Here is a 24,440-nt window from a genome sequence, read left to right as displayed (position 1 = left end):
GGTGGCTCATGCCTGTAACCCCAGCACTTCGGGAGGCGAAGGTGGGCAGATCATGAGACTCCAGGAGTTCAAGACCAGCCTGGGAGACATGGTCAGCCTGGGAGACATGGTGAAACCCCATCTCTATAAAAAATACCAATTTAGCCAGGCGTGGTGGTGCGTACCTATAATCACAGCTACTCCAGGTGGATCACTTAAGCCTGGGAAGCTGAGGCTGCAGTGAGCCGAGATCGTGCCACTGCATTCCAGCCTGGGCGATAGAAGGAGCCTGTCTCAAATTTAAAAAGAAGGGAAGTGTCGTCTGTCAGAATATTCCTGCCCCTTAGGATAAAGCCAGAGGAAAAGGAGTGAAAAACAGGAAGAAGAGTTTCTCGAATATCCACAAATAATAGCAACAGGCCTGTGGAGCAGATTGTACTAAAAAGATTCAACAGAGAAATCTGGAGAATGTTATTCTGACAACAGCAGCAGCTAAGAATCAGGTTCTTTATTAGGAAGGACCACCAAGGTAAATGAAGTATCAAGCAAAGATCGGGTGTGGATTGTGAAAATGGGCAGGGGCAGTCCCGGAGAAAAATGAAGACAAAGGGATGTTTCCTGCAAAGCCCAAGTGGGCACAATGGAAAAGGCCGGCACAGGGAGAGGCGGGGCTCATGCTGGAAGGGGCATGTAGAAATGGAGAGTGAAACATAGTCAGCAGAAGGGATCGTAGGTATGAACCCAGGATAGAAATGTTTAAGAACTGTAAAAAAGAATGTAAAAAGTCAAGCATGGTTGGAGAAGAAAAGTTGGTTTAATTAGAACTACCAGTTTGTTATTATTTTATTTATTTATTTATTTATTTTTTCCGAGAAGAAGCCTGACTCTGTCGCCCAGGCTGGAGTGCAGTGGCACAATCCCAGCTCACTGCAACCTTCGCCTCCTGGGTTCAAGTGATTCTCCTGCCTCAGCCTCCTGAGTAGCTGGGATTACAGGCATGCGCCACCACGCCCAGTTATTTTTTTTTTAAAGTAGTGACAGGATTTCACCACGTTGGTCAGGCTGGTCTCAAACTCCTGACCTCAGGTGATCTGCCTGCCTCGGCCTCCAAAGTGTTGGGATTACAGGCATGAGCCACGACACCCAGCCTAGTACTGTCAGATTTGAGCTAACCAATAACAGTAAAGAGACTGAGTCTTGTATGGGGAATCTTTCTAGGGCAGAACAGGCTGAGAAAAGGTCTGGCAGACAGGACTGGAGGTGCTACATCACCAGGAACTAAGTTACTGGTGGCCTGTGGTCACTCAGCTCCTGGAGATATAGTACAAACAGTGGCAAGAGATGCAAATCAGGTACCCGATAAAGAGCCCTTATCCAGAATATATAAAGAACTTTTACAATCCAACAATAGACACATAATCCAATGTAAAAATGGGCCAAGGATTTGAAGAGATATTTCTCTAAGGAAGATATACAAACGTCCAAATCGCAAATGAAAAGATGCTCAACATCACTGGTCGTTAGGAAAATGCACCTCTAAGAGATACCACCTGACACGCCCTAGGATGGCAATAATCAAAAAAATGAACAATAATAAATGCTGGCAAGGCTGAGGAGAAATCGGAACCCTCATAGACACAGGTAGGAAATGAATGAAAACATCTCCATGCGAAAATGTGTACATATAATAATGTCGGCCAGGCACGGTGGGTCACGCCTATAATTCCAGCACTCTGGGAGGCTGAGGTGGGCAGATCACCTGAGGTCGGAGTTCGAGACCAGCCTGATCAACATGGTGAAACCCTGTCTCTACTAAAAACACAAAAATGAGGCATGGTGGCACGCGCCTATAATCCCAGCTACTGAGGAGGCTGAGGCAGGAGAATTGCTTGAACCTGGGAGGTGGAGGTTGCAGTGAGCCGAGATCGCACCACTGCACTCTAGCCTGGGTGACAGAGCGAGACTCCGTCTAGGGGGAAAAAAAAAAAAAAAAGAAATGCAAAGAATTAAGAAGAGTGGAAGTGATCTTGGCTATTAAAAAAAACAGAATGGAGAACTTATACTACATAATTTCAGACTGACAACAAAAGCTCACATAATCAAGACAATGTGGTATTGGCACAGGAAAGACAAATATATCACTGGCACAGAATTTGGAGAGACCAGAAATAGGCCTGCCCGTATGATGGACTGACTGTCTACAATGGCCTAGAAAGTAATTCAATGGAGAAAGGAAAGTACGAAATTATCAGAACCAACATGGAATTACTTATGTTAAGCAAGCCCTGACAAAGCTGGGGAAGGTCATGAAGAAAGGGCTCTCATGCTTGTATACCTGCTAACAAAAAAGATTCTACAAAAGCCACAACCTTGAACAAAGGCCATCACAACCTTACACAGAAATACATCTGTTAAGACATCAGCCGGGCAACTGCCTGCCCAACCTTCGACAGTATCACTCTTGTTATTGATCTTTGTAGCCAAGAATAATGACTTCAAAACAATTCTGTAACACTCCTCATTTTTTCCTTTAAAGCTGGGTGTAGGCCGGGCGTGGTGGCTCATGCCAGTACTTTGGGCGGCAGAGGTGAGCGGATCAGCTGAGGTCAGGAGTTCGAGACCAGCCTGGCCAACATGGCGAAACCCCATCTCTACTAAAAATACCAAAAAATTCGCCAGTCGTGGTGGCATGTGCCTGTAATCCCAGCTACTAGGAAGTCTGAGGCAGGAGAATCCCTTAAACTCGGGAGGCGGAGGTTGCAGTGAGCCGAGATTGTGCCACTGCACTCCAGCCTGGGTGACAGAGCAAGACTCTCTAACAAAAACAAAACAAACAAAAAAAGCAGGGTATAGTGGGTACAATAGTTCCAGCTATTTGAGGGGCCAAGGCAGGAGGATCACTTTAACTCAGGAGTTCAAGTGCAGCCAGGAGAAAATAACAAGACCTGTCTCTTAAAAAAAAAAAAAAACCATTGTCTTCCTGAAAATGGACCTAATTTATACGTTCCCACTGCTATGTTCTATTCCCAAATAAACATTTTTTTCTCTTAGAAAAAAGGCCTCTCTCTGTTTGTTATCTGGTTCACATAATTGGTGTCAGAAACAGGACCTGAAAAGGCACTGTAAGAATTGGTGATTCTTGGCACCACTGCAGCACTCACTTGACCCCTTGAGCTCGCCACCACCATGATTCTCCTTTTCTGTCCTGGTATGTCTTCTCTCAGTCTGAGTCTCCTTCCTTTTAGTAGAGGCTTTTTTACTTTATTTGGAACGTGGTTTGGATAAGGCCACCTTAATAATGAATCACACATCCCTCTTGGGATGATAGATAGACTTTTTACCTTTTCTGGAAAGTATTTTCTAGTATAAAGAAAAGCGTCTTTCTGGATTAAGTACTCTTGGTTTCTACAAAATTGACATTCTCTCTGGGAGGCATGACTTCTCTGGTTTGTGTACCCCATTTAATATCTCATTTGACATGCATGCCTAGGTTAAAATGTTTTTGAACACTCTTATCTTGGATTCTTTTCATTTGATTTGACTCTTTTCCCAGGCTTGTTTCTGAAAACTTTCTGAGACCAAAATAAATGTTCTGGATAGTGGGCACAGCATGGCTAATTAAAAGCCACTAGGCGGCGAGGTGCGGTGGCTCATGCCTATAATCCCAGCACCATGCGAGGCCAAGGCAGGTAGATCACTTGAGCTCAGGAGTTCAAGACCAGCCTGAGCAACATGGCAAAACCTCGTATCTACCAAAAAGTACAAACAATTAGCCAGGCGTGGTGGCACGCACACCTGTAGTCCCAACTACTCGGGAGGCTCAGGTGGGAAGATCGCTTGAGCCCGGGAGGTGGAGGCTGCAGTGAGGTGAGATTGCACCACTGTAATCCAGCCTGGGTGACAGAGTAAGACTCCATCTCAAAATTTTAAAAAAGCTACTAGGGTGGTTGCCACCGTCTAAAACACTACTCTGAATTCCTCATGGGATTTATAGAATTTTCTTTGCTCTTGAGAGATTAATAAGAAATGGAGTAAGATTCTCAAACATTTAGGCATGCTAGGTTTTCTGGGACTATAGAAGGCTATATATTATGGCCCATTCTTCTGCACATTTTTCAACTGATGGGCACATTACAAGGAAAATTCAGAGCACTAAGGGTCATTATTCAAAAAGACCTGCAACTATAGAGTTAACATGTTGAGTCTTCTAACTCACTATCTCTCTATTTGTTTTTCTGCCTACTTTAAATCTGCTGACTTTTCTACTGGTGTTGAGATGAAACGCACTGCTTATGGCATTCCAGCCAAGATATTTTTAAAAAGAGAGAGAGAGAAGTCTTTTAAAAGGCTTTCAAATTAATAACTTTATGAATTACAACAGCTCCATGGTAACCAACAACTTTGACACCTTTTAGAAATATAAATTTAGGTTTGCCTAACTAGCAACTGTGTATGGTGATGAAACACTTAATTGAAAAATCAATCTCTAAAAGAAAAAGAACTAGATAGATGTTTATAATGCTAGGCACTCAAGTCAAACAGGTCAAAATCTTGAGCTTAGAGCAATAATAAAAGGTATGTCTGTCCAGCATATACACACACCAAAAAATCTTGCTTTTTCCGGCACGCAGAGGCAAAAAGAAAAAGCCAAAACAAAAAACAAACCAAAAAAACCTGCTAAAGTTCTTCCCTGCCTACATTTGCTAATTAAGCAAACCAGACAGGCAAACAAAAGATAGATATGTTACTAATTCAAGGCTACCTGGAGATTTTATTTTACTTATACAATTCAACCAGTCCTAGCTATTATGTAAACATCGAAATTTTAACCCTAAACTCATCTGAAACTACACAAAAGTGGCAGGGGCTGGGGGATGGTTTCAAAGATGCTTTAAAAAATCAAAGTGCCATGAAAACTGCGTACCCAAAATTTTGGCCCATGGCCTTCATTATTAGATTAGCTATTGAGGCAAATAAAGTTTAGACATATGAACAGGTTCCAGTTTTGCCAGAAATATAATCTGGATCCGACTGTCTTATAAACCAGTGAGTTTGTATTACAATCTCATGATGAAAATCCAAAAATGAAAACTATAAGATCTTTATTTGTGTGCATATTTATGTGTTTATATGTATGTGCATGTATTTTATGTTGTGTCTACATTGTATAACTGGGCATAGTTAGTTGGCAAGAAGTCCCTTAAAGAGAAAGGAGTGCTCACATAAAATATATAGTAATTAACCCAAATGCCTTTCAGTTCACATGACTTATGTAAATCTCTAATCAATAAGTTGGTTTTAAAGTTATTGGTAAGATAAAAATTAAAATATCTTCAAATTTGTCAGCATGCATCTTTGCCTAGGTTTACTGCTCAGACAGTTTATATTTGTCTCTATTAGACATTTTAAGACATCACGGTTTCACAACAAGGTTATAAAACTATAAACCCAGCCTACAACAGAATGATCTTCGTTTGTGTAATGTTTTGATAAATAAGACTAATTTATCACTGTTGGTTGAAAAAAAAAACAGGTTTATATCCTGAGTTATTGGACACCTGATATTCACAAGCTATAAAAATGATTAACAGGGAAATAACTTGAAATGACAATTAGCTTTGTCTAATATCTCAATTCTCATGAATAATCTAGGTAAACTGTTAATAAATAAATTACATCAATGTAAATAGGATAAATGCTTCTAAATGAATTTTTCAAGTAATTTGAAATCTTAAAGTTATGTTCAATCAAATAATAAATAGTAATTAAATGTCTGGGTCATTTCCAACTAAGATTTTTAAAATTATGTTACAGGGAAAGAAACTTCTAAAAATTATAAAATGGTTCTCATCTATAAAACAGTTATAAGTGAAAAACAATTCAAGATCTTGCTTTCTAGGTTTTCACTAAAAGTAAAGGTTAAGAACAGTTTAAAATTCTAATGAATATGTAGAATTCTATATATAAAATGTGCCTAAAACATATAAGGTATTTTTTAATAAGAAAAAAGTATAAGATGGGCATAAAAATGTGTTCCTTATTGAGAAAAGAATGATTTAGAGTCAGACACAGTAGCTCATACGAGGGAGACTGAGGTAGAAGGATCACTTGAGGCCAGGAGTTTGAGGCTGCAGCAAGCACTCCAGTCTGGCTGACAGAGTGAGACCTTCTCTCGGAAAAAAAAAAAAAAAAATTAACATTTTTTTTATTTAAAAATTTTTTAAAGAATAATTTTATCTAACTTAGAGGTTATTTAAAGGTTATTTCAAAATATGGATATGGAAAGAAATAGAATACCAAAAGAGAGAGATGTGAAAAAAGTTATGGATACGAAGATATATTTTTTAAGGAAGGTTACAAAGAAAAGAATAACTTTGTATGAGAAAGAATCTCATGTGATAAGTTTTTGTTCTAAACTAAAATGACTGCTTATTTAAGATAAGGAAGTGTAGGACAAAGCAGAAAGTCCAAGCACATCAACAATGATCCAAGAAAAGTCATGATCAGGTTCATGAAAAGACAATTTATAAAAGGAATTTTGCACGTGATTAAGTTGGCTATAATTAAAAGAGATTGTTTATGTTTAGTCTTTCTAAAAACTGATCTATGATGCTAAAAATACACTAATACAAAAATTTTAAAATTTGGTTACCTATATTAAAACAACATGGTTTACCTAAAGTATTTGTTTTTAATAACATTGCAAGAAGTTTTGATTTTTAATTCTGAAATCTGTTTAACACTCATCTCCTAAACTATTTCTATTTCTTCCTGAGATCTAATTAATTTTCCTACTCTCAGGTTGGAGATGTAATGTTTTTCATTTCACTTCTTCAGGAAAAGTTCTTTCTTTTTGAAGTTTCTCAAATTTGTATCAGAAGTTCAACCTTTGCTGTACCTCACTGCAAATGATTTGCAGGTCATACATCATTGCCTTCTGTTCTTTCTTCTCTTAAAAAGGTATATCTTTTTGCTTGGCTGGGGTGATAACTCTCTCCTTCAACCTTTTTGTCAACTCCTGTTAACTTTCTTTTTCCTAGTTCTAACTCTGCTATTATGGCCTGACACTAACATGTTTATTTTAAAAGCCTAGAAAGCAATGTTTTTCTTCAGTATAATTTGATTCTGTACTCTTGGCTTTTCTTGATATGTCTGAATTATTCCCTGTAATGAGGAAACTTCCCATGCTGTTACTAAGAGTCATGCATTCCCCTACTCAAGGTACTAGGGTGTTTTTTGTTTTTTGTTTTTCTTTTTAGACAGTGTCTCACTCTGTCACCCAGGCTGGAGTGCAGAGGCGTGATCCCGGCTCACTGCAACCTCTGCCTCCCTGGTTCAAGCAATTCTCCTGCCTCAGCCTCCTGAGTAGCTGGGACTACAGGCACACACCAACATGCCTGGCTAATTTTTTATTTTTAGTAGAGATAGCATTTCACCATGTCGGCCAGGCTGGTCTTGAACTCTTGACCTCATGTGATCCACCTGCCTCAGCCTCCCAAAGTGCTGAGATTACACGCGTGAGCCACCACACCCAGTCACAAGGTATTAGTTTTCTTTTACATTCCTCTATAATACAGTATACACTCATGACCCTCAATATGCTCTTTCTATTTCTGATTAAATTCAAGTACACTTCTAATCAGGTTTGACTTCCAAGTTACCTAAATGGGTTTCCCACAAAGACAGGCAATCAAAATACAAAAGGTTTTTCTTTGCATTTTTAGTAACTGGCCTTTAAAAAAAAAAAAAAGATTTTATGCTTTATCAAGATAATCTCCTATGCTGTCTTTATTAGATTTTCGATTACTTGGGAAAACTGAGCTTTACAGGGTTAAGGTTTTTCTTTTCTTCTTTTTTGTTTTTTTGTTTTTTTGTTTTTTTGAGATGGAGTCTTGCTCTTGTTGCCGAGGCTAGAGTGCAGTGACGCAGTCTCGGCTCACTGCAACCTTTGCCTCGGCTCACTGCAACCTCTGCCTCCTGGGTTCAAGCAATTCTCCTGCCTCAGCCTCCTGAGTAACTGGGATTACAGGCACCCGCCACCACACCCGGCTAATTTTTTGTATTTTTAGTAGAGATGGGGTTTCACCATGTTGGCCAGGCTGGTCTCAAACTCCTGACCTTGTGATCCACCTACCTCGGCCTCCCAACGTGCTGAGATTACAGGCGTGAGCCACCGCGCCAGGCCAGGTTAAGGTTTTTCTATCCATGTAAATTTCCATATTGCTTTTGAAGTCTTTTAATTATCACTCTGATTAAATGAGTAACTACTATTTATGAGTGACCTGTGATTCTGTTTTGATCAAGTGTTTTGAACCTTTTGGCACCTCTGGCAGGTTTCCACAGAATCAAAATCCAAAATTCTTTCTGACCTAAAATTAACTTTATGATTGTCCAGTTATGCCCCTGAAAAGCTTCAAGTAATGTATGTCACATCTTATAGAGATATTAAATGATTCATCTTTTTTGAAACATTATACGGAATGCATGGACAAATAAGTAATATTAGCTCTTCTTTTAGTTATTTTTGTGGGTATGTTATTCATATAAATATTCTAAAAAGTATATAAATTCATTAAAATATAATATGTTATCAGTCATAATTGATTCCTTTTTAAAGCTGTATTTGTATGGATATGTTATTAATGTGAATATTCTAAAGATTATATGAAATGTATAGAAGTCTGATGGCCCTATGATCCAGGTTGTTATCTTAAAACACTGCATGTAAGAAATAACTAAATTCCTTATCAATTGGGAAATTTCATCGGATCTTAACCATGGCTTTCCTAAGTTGTTGTTGTCAACCACTGTTACTGTTCTGAATTATTCTCTGAAAACATCTGCAATCAGCTACATTCCAAAACTGCTTTTTACGGAAATGACTTTAACAAGTACTCTTTTTTTTTTTTTTGAGACGGAGTCTCGCTCTGTTGCCCAGGCTGGAGTGCAGTGGCGCGACCTCGGCTCACTGCAACCTCACCTCCCGGGTTCAAGTGATTCTTCTGCCTCAGCCTCCCAAGTAGCTGGGACTACAGGCACACGCCACCACGCCCAGCTAGTTTTTGTATTTTTAGTAGAGACGAGGTTTCACCAAATTGGCCAGGCTGGTCTCAAACTCCTAACCTCGTGATCCGCCCGCCTCGGTTCCCCAAAGTGCTGGGATTACAGGGGTAAGCCACCGCACCCAGCCCAACAAGTATTCTTGAACACATTTCTGATAACTTTAAGATCAATGGACTAAATGACAACTTCCAGAACTCTAATATATCAAAGAAACTGATTGGTGCATAAAACTGTCAATGGCCAACCTCGTAGTACAATGGTACTGCATCTGACTCCATAAAATTGCTAATCAAGATCAAGCTAATCATTAAATAAAATTTAATGACTTCAAATTAAGTAATTGATGACGATAATGTGTTTGTGACTTTTCATTTTTGGTTCTTTACTTAAATGTTTTGTCTAACAGATTTAAGACATTTTTCTTGCATAAGCTATCTATAATATATATAATATATATTATAGACATCTATAACATAGGTCTATTATATATATTTTTTATATATAATAGATTCTTTTTATATATATATATATATAGTATTTGGTAAAGTATACTTTTGTGAACAAAGATGGAACCATTTGCTTTTCCTCCCTATTGGATTCCTCCCAAAATTCACAAACCATTTGTATTCTTATTTTTATTTATACAAATTCAATAAAAATCTGCTCTCAAGCAGGATACAGCTGGAAATATACACATTGGTTATATACCAGCAAGGCTTTGACTGAAATGTCTTATTTGAAAATGTGCATTGAATGCCTGGCTTCCAGAGTTCCCAGACTTACAATGAGTCAGTAAAAATTGTCACTTCCTGGAAGGCCCAAGATCCTTAAGATTGTATGTAAGATGCCCTGGTTTGGCTTCCTAGCTCAGGAGGTTTTTAAATCTGAGATTCCTGTGTGATCAACGTGGGAAGAAAAAGTTATGTCTCCATAGAAAAACTATAATATACCTATTCTTATTATAGATTGTAGCCCTGTGCATTGTTTTAAAGTTCTTGTTATCTACGTGTAGACTGGACTAGATCCTGAATTCTTCTAATTTCCTCCAATACTTGGTCACAATTCTCCAGCTGGCTTATAAAGCTTTATTAGCTGAAACTAGATAATTTTTTTTTGAGACAGAGTCTCACTCTGCCGACCTGGCTGGAGTGCAGTGGTGCAATCATGATTCACTGTAGCCTCTACCTCCCGGGTTCAAGTGATTCTCGTGCCTCAGCCTCCCGAGTAGCTGGGACTACAGGCACACACCACCACACCCATCTAACTTTTGTATTTTTAGTAGAGACAGGGTTTCACAATGTTGGCCAGGCTGGTCTTGAACTCCTGACCTCAAGTGATCTGCCAGCCTTGGCCTCCCAAAGTGCTGGGATTTCAGGTGTGACCAACTGACGCCCGGCTGAAACTAGATAAATTTTAAGAAACAAGCCTCATGTCTGATTTATGAACCACAAAAAATGTTCACCCAACTGCCCAATGTCATGACCAAAGATATTCAAACTACAAACCAGAAGAAAAAGTTGCTATTTTCACAGTGTAAATAGCTTTCTCCAGGAGGTTGGAATAAGACTTCATACCATAATGAGACTTTTACCCCTCTTAATGCTACTCTGCTTACTTGGCAGACTAATAGTGTAATTGAAATTTTATAATCAATAGCCTCTGCTGGTAACTTAACAAAACCTAACTTAAAGAAATATTTTTGTATCGATTCATTAAACAAGAAAATGTCTGTGCAATTTCTCATATTACAAGCTGTACCTGGATAAATTCCTCTGGGAAAGCTGAAACCCATATACATAAAACAATACAGGCCATAAGGTTACAGCAGGTCTCACCTAATTCCCTATGGTGATTTGACTTATTCAATTGGTTTTCTTTAAGCCTAGATTCACAACTCAAAGCCATTATGCAAACTGACGTTGTCATATTACTATTAAGTTTACCTTTTATTTTCCCTTTTTAAACTTTTAATCTGGGCCAGGCACGGCGGCTCACGCCTATAATCCCACCTTTGGGAGGCTGAAGCGGGTGGATTACTTGAGGTCAGGAGTTCGAGACCAGCCTGGCCAAGATGGCAAAATCCTGTCTCTACTGAAAATATAAAAATTAGTTGGGAGTGGTGACCATTGCCTGTAATCTCAGCCACTCCAGAGGCTGAGGCAAGAGAATCACTTGAACACGGGAGGCAGAGGTTGCCGTGAGCCAAGATCACACCACAGTACTCCAGCCTGGGAGACAGAGTGAGATTCAGTCTCCAAAAAAAAAAAAAAACTTAACTACAGGGCCGGGAGCGGTGGCTCACACCTGTAATCCCAGAACTTTGGGAGGCCAAGGCTGGCAGATCACTTGAGGTCAGGAGTTCAAGACCAGCCTGGCCAACATTGTGAAACCCTGTCTCTACTAAAAATACAAAAGTTAGATGGGTGTGGTGGTGCACGCCTGTAATCCCAGCTACTCGGGAGGCTGAAGCAGGAGAACTGCTTGAACCCAGGAGGCGGAGGTCGCAGGGAGCCAAGATCACACCACTGCACTCCAGCCTGGGTGACAGAGCAAGACTTTGTCTCAAAAGAATAAACAAACAAAAATAACTACAGGATGAATGATCAGTCATGCTTTCTGAGAAAGATCCTGATCAAAAGGAAGAAATGTAAAAGTTGTCAAAATCAAAATGGAGTTACCAATATTAAGAAAAGCGGGGGCCAGGCGCGGTGGCTCAAGCCTGTAATCCCAGCACTTTGGGAGGCCGAGACGGGCGGATCACGAGGTCAGGAGATCGAGACCATCCCAACATGGGCTAACATGGTGAAACCCCGTCTCCACTAAAAAATACAAAAAACTAGCCGGGCGAGGTGGCGGGCGCCTGTAGTCCCAGCTACTCAGAAGGCTGAGGCAGGAGAATGGCGTGAACCCGGGAGGCGGAGCTTGCAGTGAGCTGAGATCCGGCCACTGCACTCCAGCCTGGGCGACAGAGCGAGACTCCGTCTCAAAAAAAAAAAAAAAAAAGAAAAGCAGAGGCAGGGAAGACCATGAGGAGAGTTATCTTGTATGCCTGGTAATAAAAAAGATCCTACAAAAACCACAACTTTGCTCAAAGGCTACCACAACCTTACACAGAAAAATGCTTATCTGCCAACGTCATCTGCCCAGCAACTGCCAGCCTACCCTCGGACTGCCGTCACCCTTGTTATTGATCTTTGCAGCCAAGGATAATTATTTCAAAACAATTACATAATCCTCCTCATTTTTTCCTTTAAAAATCTTCGTCTTTGGCCAGGCGCGGTGGCTCACACCTGTAATCCCAGCACTTTGGGAGACCAAGGCGGGTGGATCACGAGGTCAGAAGATCAAGACCATCCTGGCTAACAAGGTGAAACCCAGTTTCTACTAAAAATACAAAAAAAAAATTAGCCAGGCGCCTGTAGTCCCAGCTACGTGGGAGGCTGAGGCAGGAGAATGGTGTGAACCTGGGAGGTGGAGCCTGCAGTGAGCTGAGATCACACCGCTGCACTCCAGCCTGGTGACAGAGTGAGACCTTGTCTAAAAAAAACAAAAAATAAAAAAAAAACGGTGTCTTCATTAACTTATAATAACTCATAAAAAATTAAAAATCAAACTTTGTCTTCCTGTACCTCCCTGAAAACACAGTTTACTGTGGCTTGCATATTCCCATTGCAATGCTCTATTCCAAAATAACCATCATTTTCTTCTAGAGAGCCCTTCTCTGTTTGTTATTTAGATTGACAAGTCTTCAACAAATGGTGCCAAAACAACTGCATATCCATACTGGCCGAGGTGGGATAAATCTTGACCTTTACGTCACACCATTCATAAAAATTAATTCAAGACGAATCACAGGCCCAAACATAAAAGTTAAAACTACACACAGGGCCAGGCGAGGTGGCTCATGCCTATAATCCCAGCACTTTCAGAGGCCAAGGCAAGCAGATCGCTTAAGTCCAAGAGTTCAAAACTAGCATGGGCAACATGACGAAACCCTGTCTCTACAAAAAATACAAAAAAATTTTTTGCTGGGCATGGTGGCATGCCACTTGGGAGGCTGAGGTGGGAGGATGGCTTCAGTCCAGGAGGTGGGAAGCTGCAGCAAACCAAGATTGCACCACTACACTGTAGCCTGGATGACAGAGCAAGACGCTACCTCAAAAAAATAAACAATTTTTTAAAAATTGGCTTCTTCCACACAGGGTGCTTAGGAGGAATCCGCCTAAGCAAATCTGTCTGCCCTCTCAGTCACTGAGCCCCTGATGAGCTCCTGCCACCGCTCTAGGAATACAGACATTGAAGTCTGGGGACAATATATTTATCTAACTTCTGTATCAAAATTAAAGACCTGCTATGGCAGTGAAAAAAGAAACTGAATTTATCATTTTCAACTAAAGAAAAATGACAGACAAAAATCGAACCTGTACGCGGGGCGCGGTGGCTCACACCTGTAATCCCAGCACTCTGGGAGGCCGAAGTGGGAGGATCACAAGGTCAGGAGATCAAGATCATCCTGGCTAACACTGTGAAACTCCGTCTCTACTAAAAATACAAAAAATTAGCCGGGTGTGGTGGCGGACACCCGTAGTCCCAGCTACTCGGGAGACTGAGGCAGGAGAATGGCATGAACCCAGGAGGCGGAGCTTGCACTGAGCCGAGATCGCACCACTGCACTCCAGCCTGGGCTACAGAGCGAGACTCCATCTCAAAAAAAAAAAAAAAGAAAACAAAAAAAAATCAAACCTGTGGTGCAGGACAGGATCCTGTGCCCTATACGATTTCTCTGATTCGTATGGGTTTTTACACCATTAACACTTTTAATACTACCTTATTTTACTATTTTTCTTCTCTACCTATTATTTTATTTTTTTTTCTTTGAGACGGAGTCTCGCTCTGTCGCCCAGGCTGCAGTGCAGTGGCGCGATCTCGGCTCACTGCAAGCTCTGCCTCCCGGGTTCCCGCCATTCTCCTGCCTCAGCCTCCCGGGTAGCTGGGACTACAGGTGCCTGCCACCTCGCCCGGCTAATTTTTTTGTATTTTCAGTAGAGATGGGGTTTCACCGTGTTAGCCAGGATGGTCTCGATCTCCTGACCTCATGATCCTCCCGCCTCGGCCTCCCAAAGAGCTGGGATTACAGGCGGGAGCCACTGCGCCCGTACCTATTATTTTCTTACACATTTATAAGAGAAAGAACGTATTAAAAGAAGCCTACTCTCGTAATTTATGGGATGATGCAAGGAACACGGAGGCAACTCTGTGGGATGGGCATACAGCAGTTTGGCATGGTAAGCAGGGATGCTTTCATCTCTGTGTTGCCGTTCACGTGTACTGCATTGGAACTGTGTTACCATGCCATTTCATTGACTGAGAATACTGAAAAATATAACGGAAGTGATATTTACTATTCCCTGTTATCTGTTTGCATGCATCGTGCATATGTAAGTGTCTTCCTTAAAATGAATTTCCCACAGAGATTAGTTTCTATTAAACAAAGAGCCAAGCAGCACTGAAGACTGTAAGCTGACATGTGAAAATGTATATTTAACACATCTAAAAGAGTAAGAGACTAATTTATTAAAACTATAAAAAACTGCTTTAAAAAAATTAAAACTACGAAGCTTCTAGAAGAAAATCTAGAATATCTTTGTGACCTTATGGTTGGCAAAAATTTCTTAAAATACAAAAAACCCTAACCATAAAAGAAAAAATATGATGTAGTGAACTGTATCCAAATTAAAATTTTCAAAAGATACCTTTATGGAAATAGAAAAGCCACAGTCTAGAGAAATATTCACAGTGCACATTCGACAAAAGATTCACATCCACAACATATAAAGAACTTCTAGAAATCAATAATATAGAGTCAAATAACCCAGTTTGAACAAAGATGTGAACAGACATTTCACAAGTATAAACAGCCAATATGCACAACACAAGATGTTCCTGGTTGGGCATGGTGGCTCATACCTGTAATCCCCGCACTGTGGGAGGCTGAGGCAGGTGGATCACTTGAGGTCAGGAGTTTGAGACCAGCCTGGCCAACGTAGTGAAACCCCGTCTCTACTAAAAATACAAAAATACAAAAATTAGCTGGGCACATTGGCACACACTTGTAATCCCAGCTATTCAAGAGGCTGAGACAGGAGAATCACTTGAACCCGGAAGGTACAGTGATCCAAGATCGCACCACTGCACTCCAGCCTGGGTGACAGAGCGAGACTCTGTCTCAAAAAAAAAAAAAAAAAGTTCCTAACCATCAACCATCGCCAGCAAAATGTAAATTAAAACCACAATGAGGGCCGGGTGTGGTGGCTCACACCTGTAATTCCAGCACTTTGGGAAGCCAAGGTGGGCGGATCATGAGGTCAGGAGATCGAGACCATCCTGGCTAACATGGTGAAACCCCATCTCTAATAAAAATACAAAAATTAGCTGGGTGGGTACTCGGGAGGCTGAGGCAGGAGAATTACCTGAACCCTGGAGGTGGAGGGTGCAGTGAGCCAAGATTGCACCACTGTACTCCAGGCTGGCAACAGAGCGAGACCGCACCTCAAAAAAAAAAAAAAAAAAAAGCAAAAAAAAAAAACCCACAATGAAGTACCATTTCACAACCATGAAAATGCCTAAAATTAAAAGACAATACCATAGGATGGTGAGAATGTGTAACAAATGGAACTTTAATAAATTGCTGAGCAAGTATAAAGTAGTACAACCACACTGACAACAGTTTGGGAGTTTCTTCTAAAGTTAAATATATACCGACTTTGTGACTTAACAATTGCATTTCTAGGCATTTACCCAAGGAAAACTGAAATTCACATTCACCAAGTCTTGTGAAGAATGCTCACAGTACTTTTTTTCATAATAGCCAAAAACTAAAAACAGACCAAATGTCTATTTACGGATTTTTAAAAACTGGTATATTCATATAATGGCATACTACTGAGCAATAAAAGTGAATGAACTACTGATACATGTTACATGATACGACACTGATGCATCTCAAAAATACGTTGAGTTTAAGAAGCCAGTTGCAAAAGACTCCACATTACATGATTCCACTCTTAGGAAATTCTTTATCTTTTTTTTTTTTTTTTTTGAGACGGAGTCTCACTCTTATCACCCAGGCTGGAGTGCAGTGGCGTGATCTGGGCTCACTGCAAGCCCCACCTCCCAGGTTCAAGCGATTCTCCTGCCTCAGCCTCCCGAATAGCCGGGATTACAGACGCCCACCACCACATCTAATTTTGGTGTTTTTAGTAGAAACAGGGTTTCACCATTTTGGTCAGGCTGCTCTCGAACTCCTGACCTCAAATGATACGTGCACCTGGTCTCCCAAAGTGCCGGGATTATAGGCGTGAGCCACTGCACCTGGCCACTCTTATGAAATTCTAAAAAGGCAAAACTAAATAACAATAATAGCAATTAGGACAATAATTCCCTAGGGAAAGGGAGTTATTGACTAGAAATGGGCACAATAAATTCATTGGGGTGGGGATAACAGCTTATATCTTAATTGGAGTTGGTGAATATAGGGTCTACCATCTATCAAAATTTGCTGAACTCATTTTAAAAAATCATTTAAAAATCTGTGCATATTAAATGTAAATTGTACCTCTAAATAGTAAATTTATTGACAGTGTATAAAAATAGCTATTTAAAAGTTGCATATAATAGACATACTTAATAAAAACAAAAAAAATACCTTTGTCCACCTGCAAAGCTTCACCCCAGAGTGGCTCCCAATCAACTGATAACCTGAGTGGAAAAGCAGGGAACACAAAGTTGGACTGATCCAAAGTGTCATATCAAAAAGTGACATTAAAATTTAGCAAATTTTTTTTTTTTGCTAAATTATTGCAGTCAACCAACCCATGGCAGAAAACAAGATTTAATTCAGCAAGATGAGAAAACAATTTAAAATGTATATGTATCTAATAACATAGACTCAAAATACATAAAGAAATGATCTTTCTTTTTTTTTTAAAGACAGTCCCGCCGGGCGCGGTGGCTCAAGCCTGTAATCCCAGCACTTTGGGAGGCCGAGGCGGGCGGATCACGAGGTCAGGAGATCGAGACCATCCTGGCTAACATGGTGAAACCCCGTCTCTACTAAAAATACAAAAAACTAGCCGGGCGTGGTGGCGGGCGCCTGTAGTCCCAGCTACTCGGAGGCTGAGGCAGGAGAATGGCCTGAACCTGGGAGGCGGAGCTTGCAGTGAGCCGAGATCGCGCCACTGCACTCCAGCCTGGGTGACACAGCGCAAGACTCCGTCTCAAAAAAAAAAAAAAAAAAAAAAAGACAGTCCCACTCTGTCGTCCAGGCTGGAGTGCAGTGTTGCAATCTCAACTCACTGCAACCTCTGCCTCCTGGGTTTAATCGGTTCTCATGCCTCAGCCTCCTGCATAATTGGGACTACAGTTGTGCTTCACCCTGCCAGGATAATTTGTTTGTATTTTCAGTAGAAATGGGGTTTCACCATGTTGGCAAGGCTGGTCTCAAACTCTTGTCCTCAAGTGATCCATCTATCTCCACCTCCCAAAGTGCTGGGATTACAGGCATGAGCCACCGCACCCAATCAAGAAACAATAAATTAATCCAAAAATTATATGAGGAGATTTTAACCTCTCTGTATCTAACAGATCTCATAGGTAAAAACTCAGTAAAACTCTAAAAGATGTAAGCAACACAACACATAAACTGGACCAAAAATACACAGAGCCCTGCACTCACCAACTACAGAATTTACATTCTTTTCATGGACCAGTGAAACATTTATAAAAATGAACGGCATGCTGGGCCATAAAACAAAAGTAATAATATATTTCAAATGAATGAATGGGGAGCTATCATCAGTAATCTTTGAAAGAAGATGAAGAACCAGGTGTCAATGGGAGATTAAAACAAAGTAATGTTGACCCAAAGACAGAAAAATCAAATTCTAGGAACTACATCTGAAATGTGAATTCTCAGTAGCCGTACAACCTATCATTTCACATTTTTGAGCTACATAGGACATGAAAAGCAAGGAAAAAGCCAGGCCAAAGTAATCTCATTTCCTTTTTAAACAAACTAGTAGTACAAACAAGTAGTACATTCTGATTTCAGAAAGCATTCAATACCGTTTCTCATGAGGCTTCAGGTAATAAGCCACAATTATCATGAGTCGCTCACACAAAAAGACTCTTGCAGGCAAATAAGGCAAATGGAGAAATACAGTCTGGATGATAGCGTAAGTGGATCAGTGGCTGGTTAAACATCCATATTCACACTGTGATGATTATTGGAGCAATGTCAATTTGGATTACAAGTCTCCAGTGGCGACATTTACAGGGCTTTGTCTTTTATCCTCTTCTACATTTATGTAAACACCTTGCATATAAATAAACAAAGGACTGCTTATGTACTCGAAGGTGGAACTGAGTCCAATTGAATAACTAATCTCTGATACCAAATATGCATTTAAAAGATCCCCAGAGGAAATTCTAGTTCTTCTCTTGGAATTCCATATTATATTGTTCATGCTATCATAGAAATCATCCTCTACAACATTAACTCTTTGTATTTTTCTCTCCCAAGATACATAGGTTTCTATAAATTTTGCATTTAGGTAAAGAAAAAAACTGTACATTACAGGATAGAGAGATCTGTAGTTGACCACAGCACAAATATAAGCCAACAGTGTACAACTGCTGAAAATCATTGTGTGGAATTCTGCTTCTAGCCAAGATGGAGTAACAGAGAGGATTTACAATCCTACCTGAAATACCAAAAAATGGACGAAATATATGAAACAACAGATTTCAGAACACGAGACATCAGGCAACAAAAGATGGTGATTCCATAGAGACAGGAAAAAATTAAGGTGAGCCCTCCCATTACCTCGGCTTACTGTCTAGAAACCTTCCAGGCCATGTAGCAAAGAGAGACTACCCAAGCGAAGCCCAGTGGACTCTTGAGTTTGGAAAATGGAACAGATGACAAAGGTGGCTACAGTTTGCAGGATTGAAAGCTAGAGAGATGAAACCTATGAAGAGACTCCAAGAGTCTACAGGGGATTTCTCTCAAGTATTTGCCCAAGTACTATTTAGCACATTCACAAGAGAAACACTACTCAAGGATGGGAAAGAACCATTTTTGGAAGACTAGACATTTAGAGAAGAAACAATTACAGAACTTGAAGACACAGTGATAGAAACTATCCCAAATGGGATGGGTGTGGTGGCTCACGCCTGTAATCCCAGCACTTTGGGAGGTGGAGGCGGGTGGATCACCTGAGGTCAGGAGTTCAAGAACAGCCTGACCAATATGGTGAAACCCTGCCTCTATTAAAAATTCAAAAATTAGCCAGGCATGGTGGCACATGCCTGTAATACCAGCTACTAGGGAGGCTGAAGCAGGAGAATCGCTTGAACTCTGGAGGAGGAGGATGCGGTGAGCCAAGATCATACCACTGCACTCCAGACTGGGCAACAAAAGCGAAAGTTCATCTCAAAAAAAAACAAAAAAACAAAAAAAAAGAAACTATCCCAAATGAAAAGAGGGAGAGAGGAAGGGAAGGACTGGGGTAATGCCTGATGCTTACAGCAGGCTGAGAATTGTAACTGTTTCTGCCAGTCAGACTATAAATCTAAAGATGCACAAGGCATTAGGTAGACTACATAGAAGCGTTTTGCCTCAATAGTGAGGAATAATTAGCCCTATACTGAGCCGGCTCTTGTCTCATCATCTAAGAAGCTATAAAAGTAAGATATAAAGCTCAAATTATTTCCAAGTAACTTAACCTCATCCCAGAAAAAAAAAAAAAAAAACTGTTTATAAGAGTGTTTATATAAAAATATCCAGGCCAGGTGCGGTGGCTCATGCCTGTAATCCCAACACTTTGGGAGGCCAAGGTGGGCAGATCAGGAGGTCAGGAGATCAAGACCATCCTGGCTAACAAGGTAAAATCCCATCTCTACTAAAAATACGAAAAATTAGCCAGGCGTGGTGGTGGGTGCCCAGTTACTCAGGAGGCTGAGGCAGGAGAATCACTTGAGGCAGGAGAAGCGCTTGAATCCAGGAGGCAGAGGTTGCAGTGAGCCAAGATCGCGCCACTGCACTCTGGCCTGGGCGACAGAGTGAGACTCCATCTCAAAATACATAAATAAATAATAAAAATAAAAATATCCAGTACCTAATAAGGTAAAATTAGGTCCGACATCCAATCAAAGATATGAAGCATGCAAACAGATAGGAAAACATGACCAATGAGGAAAAAAAAATCCATCAACCAAAGCTGATCCAGAAATGACAAAGACATTAGCGGATTAGGACAATAAAACAGTTATAACTGTATTCTACAGGCTCAAAAAGGTAATAGATATGGAAAATAAAAAAGCCCCAAACTGAACTTCTAGAAATGAAAACTACAATGTCTAAGTTGAAAACTATATTAAATAGGATTAATGGAAGATGAGACATTACAGAAGATTACTGAACTTGAAAACATAGCAATAGAAACTATCCAAAATGAAAAGTGAGACAGAAGAAAGAATTTTTTTAAAATGAATAGAACATGAATGAGTTGTAGATCAAATTCAAGCAGGCTATTACACATATAATTGTAGTCTTCTAGGAAGCAAGTGGGTGAAGGGGGGAATATTTGAAGAAATAATGGCCAAAATTTGTCCAAATTTCATGAAGACCATAAATCCACAAAACCCAAATAAAAGAAACATGAAGAAAGCTACACTGAGGCACATTATAATGAAAATGCTCAAAATCAGCATTAAGAGAAAATCTTCCAAGTAGCAGGGGGTTGGGAGAAGGAGGATCCTATTTAAAGGAACAAACAAAAGGATGACTGATTGCTGAACTCTAATCAGAAGCAATGTGAGCAAGAGGACAGTGGAGTAACATCCGTAAAGTACTGAAAGAAAAAACTGCTGTCAACCTACAATTCTATATTCAGCAAAAAATTACTAAACTTGAAGACACAGTGATAGAAAATGAAGGCAAAGTAAAGCCATTTTCAGATATATGAAAGCTGAAAGAACTCATCACCAACAAACCTGCACTATAAGAGATGTTTAAAAAGTCCTTGGAGTTGCCACAGGTAAATTTAAATGAGAGAAAAAAAAAAAAACAAGTAGTCCTTCAGGCAGATGGAAAAGGATACCAGACGGAACACAGATCTACATGAATAGAACATGGCAACTACATGAATACCGAAAATGGTAACTATATAAGTAAATATATGAGATTCTAAGATTGTAAGTATATAAATCTTTAGTACATAATAGATGCTTTGATTGAATTAAACATAAAAATAGATATTTTTGTTGAAGAAAAAATAAAGTGTAGGCTTTAGAGGATACATAAAACACTCAGTGTGCTGGTTTATACCTGTAGTCTCAGCTGTGCAGGGGGCTGAGGCAGGAGGATTCCTTGAGCCCAGGAGTTCAAGGCTATAGTGAGCAATGGTCATACCACTGCACTCTAGCCTAGGCAAAAGAGCAAGACCCTACTCAACTAAAAAACAAAAGTAAAACTAAAATGTGTGATAAAAATTACATACAGGTTAAGAAAGAAATAATGGAAGTATAGTATTGTAAGGTTCTTCTACACATTAAGTGAGATAACATCACTCAAAGATATACTATGAAGTGATAAAGTAAAGTGTAAGCCAGGTGCAGTGGTTCACACCTGTAATCCCAGCACTTTGGGAGCCTGAGGCAGCACATCACTTGAGGCCAGGAGTTCAAGACCAGCATGGCCAACATGGCGAAAAAATTAGCTGGGCATGGTGGCATAGTCTCTAGTTCCAGCTGCTCAGGAGGCTGAGACAGGAGAATCACTTGAACCCAGCAGGCAGAGGTTGCAGTGAGCCAAGATCATGCCACTTCACCCCAGACTGGGTGAGAGAGACTCTGTCTCCAAAAAAAAAAAAAAAAAAAAAGAGGTATAGTGTAAAACCTTGAGCAACTATTAGCAAAAATGTTATTGCTAGTAAGCAAACAAAAATATAAAATAGAGTCATTTTTAAAAATTGAATTAATTTGAAAGAACACAGAAAAACAGGAAAAGGGAAATCAAAAAGCCGATGAAATAGAAAATAGCAAGATAAATTTAAATCTATAATGAAATCACATTAATATAATCTACCCTAATTAAAATATAGACAAAGATATTAAAATACAAATATATATATATATATTTCTCTAGTGCACCAGACTGACGGTTCCTTGAAAAAGATACAGTTTCCTGTGTTTCTCTGCATTGTCAGACTGTCACATAAAAGGTCTCTCATAAATACAGAGGGGAAGTGGGGAGGGGGAAGGAGGAAAGGAGGTAGGTCTACTGACTCCCATTTTACTACTGTTTCTTCCACAGGAAACTAGTATTATTACTCACTCATGCAACTATAACCTCCTTAATAAGGTAAGACCACAAAAATCCAGATATGACGACTCTACATAAAACACTTCTAATTAACCCTGTCTCATATCATATGAGCTTTTCTATGCATTTTTAATAGCTTTCCCAATGACAGCACTTTTGATCTGTGAACTTGACCCACACTAATAGTAATATCCCAATAAACTAGGCAAAAAGGTAACTCACTGGTCCAGGCAGCCAACAGAAGCGATCCGCAGAAATAAGAAGGTGAATCTTTAGCCTGCTATATCTGCCACTATGAACAGCTGCTGAGCTAACTAGACAGAGACTTCATTCTAGGTATTACATTAGAATGCCTAAGACTATAGTCATATAACAACAATTCTTGAAGATTTTCACCTTGTTTAGTAAGGGCTTCTCGGAGAGCAGGAGTTATCATAGCTCTTCTTTCACCATCTTCATTCCTCCCCATGTTCCTGAACAAACCAGACTTCTCTTCCTGCTGTTCCTTTTCTCTCTGCATTAAAATAAAAAAGAATGAAATCCAGAACTGGCAATGTGCAATGTAAATAACAGCACAATCATGAACACCTAGCATCAAAAAAAAGGTCCATTATGAGGCCGGGCACGGTGGCTCACGCCTGTAATCCCAGCATTTTGGGAGGCCAAGGCAGGCGAATCAGCTGAGGTCAGGAGATTGAGACCAGCCCCGCCAACATGGCAAAACCCCATCTCTACTAAAAATACAAAAATTAGCTGGGGATGGTGGCTCACACCTGTAATCCCAGCTACTCAGGAGGCTGAGGCAGGAGAATCACTTGAACCCGGAAGGTGAAAGTTGCAGTGAGCCGAGATCACACCACCACACTCCAGCCTAAGCAACAGAGAAAGACTCCATCTCAAAAAATAAATAATTATAAATAATTTTTTAAAATTTTTTTTAAAAGGGCTGTTATGAACCATGGCCCACAAAACCCATCCTCTCCAAAGTGAACACACTCACAATGAGACAACAATCTAAAGACATGCCAAGATGCTCTTGTTTAAAGTAACTATATACTCAAACATACACACCCAAAAACCATAAATCTACAATTCACTTATCTAAGTGTCAAACATTTTCAGCAATCTGAGTACAGATAGCTGCCTAACTTCAGCAAGTTGCTTATTTTCTCTGAATTTCAATTTCCTCACCTGAAAAGGGAAAAAAATAACAATAGCAATAGAGAAGAAATATGTTGAAGGTTAAATGAAATAAAATCACAGCACAACCCCTGATGTATAATAGGCGTTCAATAAATTATAGCTGCTGCTGGTATTACATCTCTAAACCCCCAAAACAAGTGAAAAAAGTACTCGAAGGCACCCTGAGAGCCATCAGCTCAGAGACCAAGTCACCCCACTACCACCAACAGCCTTCCCAATGGCTCCTTCTCCTTTATTTTATTTTTTGAAACGGAGTCTCGCTTTGTCACCCAGGCCAGAGTGCAGGGGCACAACCTTGGCTCACTGCAACCACCGCCTCCCAGGTTCAAGCAATTCTCATGCCTCAGCCTCCCGAGTAGCTGGGACTACAGGCGTGCACCACCATGCCCAGCTAATTTTTTTGTATTTTTAGTAGAGACAGGGTTTCGTCATGTTGGCCAGGCTGGTCTGAAACTCCTGGCCAATGTCCGCTTCTAGAAGATCCCATGCAGGATATTCTTCTTCAGTGATAGAAAAAGAAACACTTAAGAAATCCGAAGGATAATATAAAACTGATTGTGTTTCATGTTGACTTTGGCCACCAGGAAATTTCACCAGCACACTTTTGATTACTGTTACAAAACCTTGCACCATGCTGGTCTTCTATTCATTGTAATTGGCTTGATATGACAAGATGACCCTCATTCCGTCTTTCTTTTTTTTTTTTTTTTTTTTTTGAGACGGAGTCTCGCTCTGTCGCCCAGGCTGGAGTGCAGTGGCGCGATCTCAGCTCACTGCAAGCTCCGCCTCCTGGGTTCACGCCATTCTCCTG

General features: G+C 40.2%; 1 protein-coding gene across 4 annotated transcripts in view; it reads right to left on the bottom strand.

The window, feature by feature from the left end:
* LOC101000797 (S-adenosyl-L-methionine-dependent tRNA 4-demethylwyosine synthase TYW1) overlaps positions 1–24,440 on the bottom strand; it is a 256,556-nt gene that overhangs the window by 180,384 nt on the left and 51,732 nt on the right. For all 4 annotated transcript variants that reach the window (XM_009202869.4, XM_021935762.2, XM_021935761.2 and 1 more), the window contains 2 exons: positions 22,823–22,940; positions 16,748–16,800 (listed from right to left, as the gene is read on the bottom strand). In XM_009202869.4, coding sequence (XP_009201133.2) covers positions 16,748–16,800; positions 22,823–22,940 — 171 coding nt within the window. The remainder of the gene's footprint in view (positions 1–16,747; positions 16,801–22,822; positions 22,941–24,440) is intronic.

The sequence above is a fragment of the Papio anubis genome, chromosome 4, assembly GCF_008728515.1.
Source record: "Papio anubis isolate 15944 chromosome 4, Panubis1.0, whole genome shotgun sequence".
In the NCBI taxonomy this organism is placed as follows: Eukaryota; Metazoa; Chordata; class Mammalia; order Primates; family Cercopithecidae; genus Papio; species Papio anubis.
This window is presented reverse-complemented; position numbering and strand designations above follow the sequence as displayed.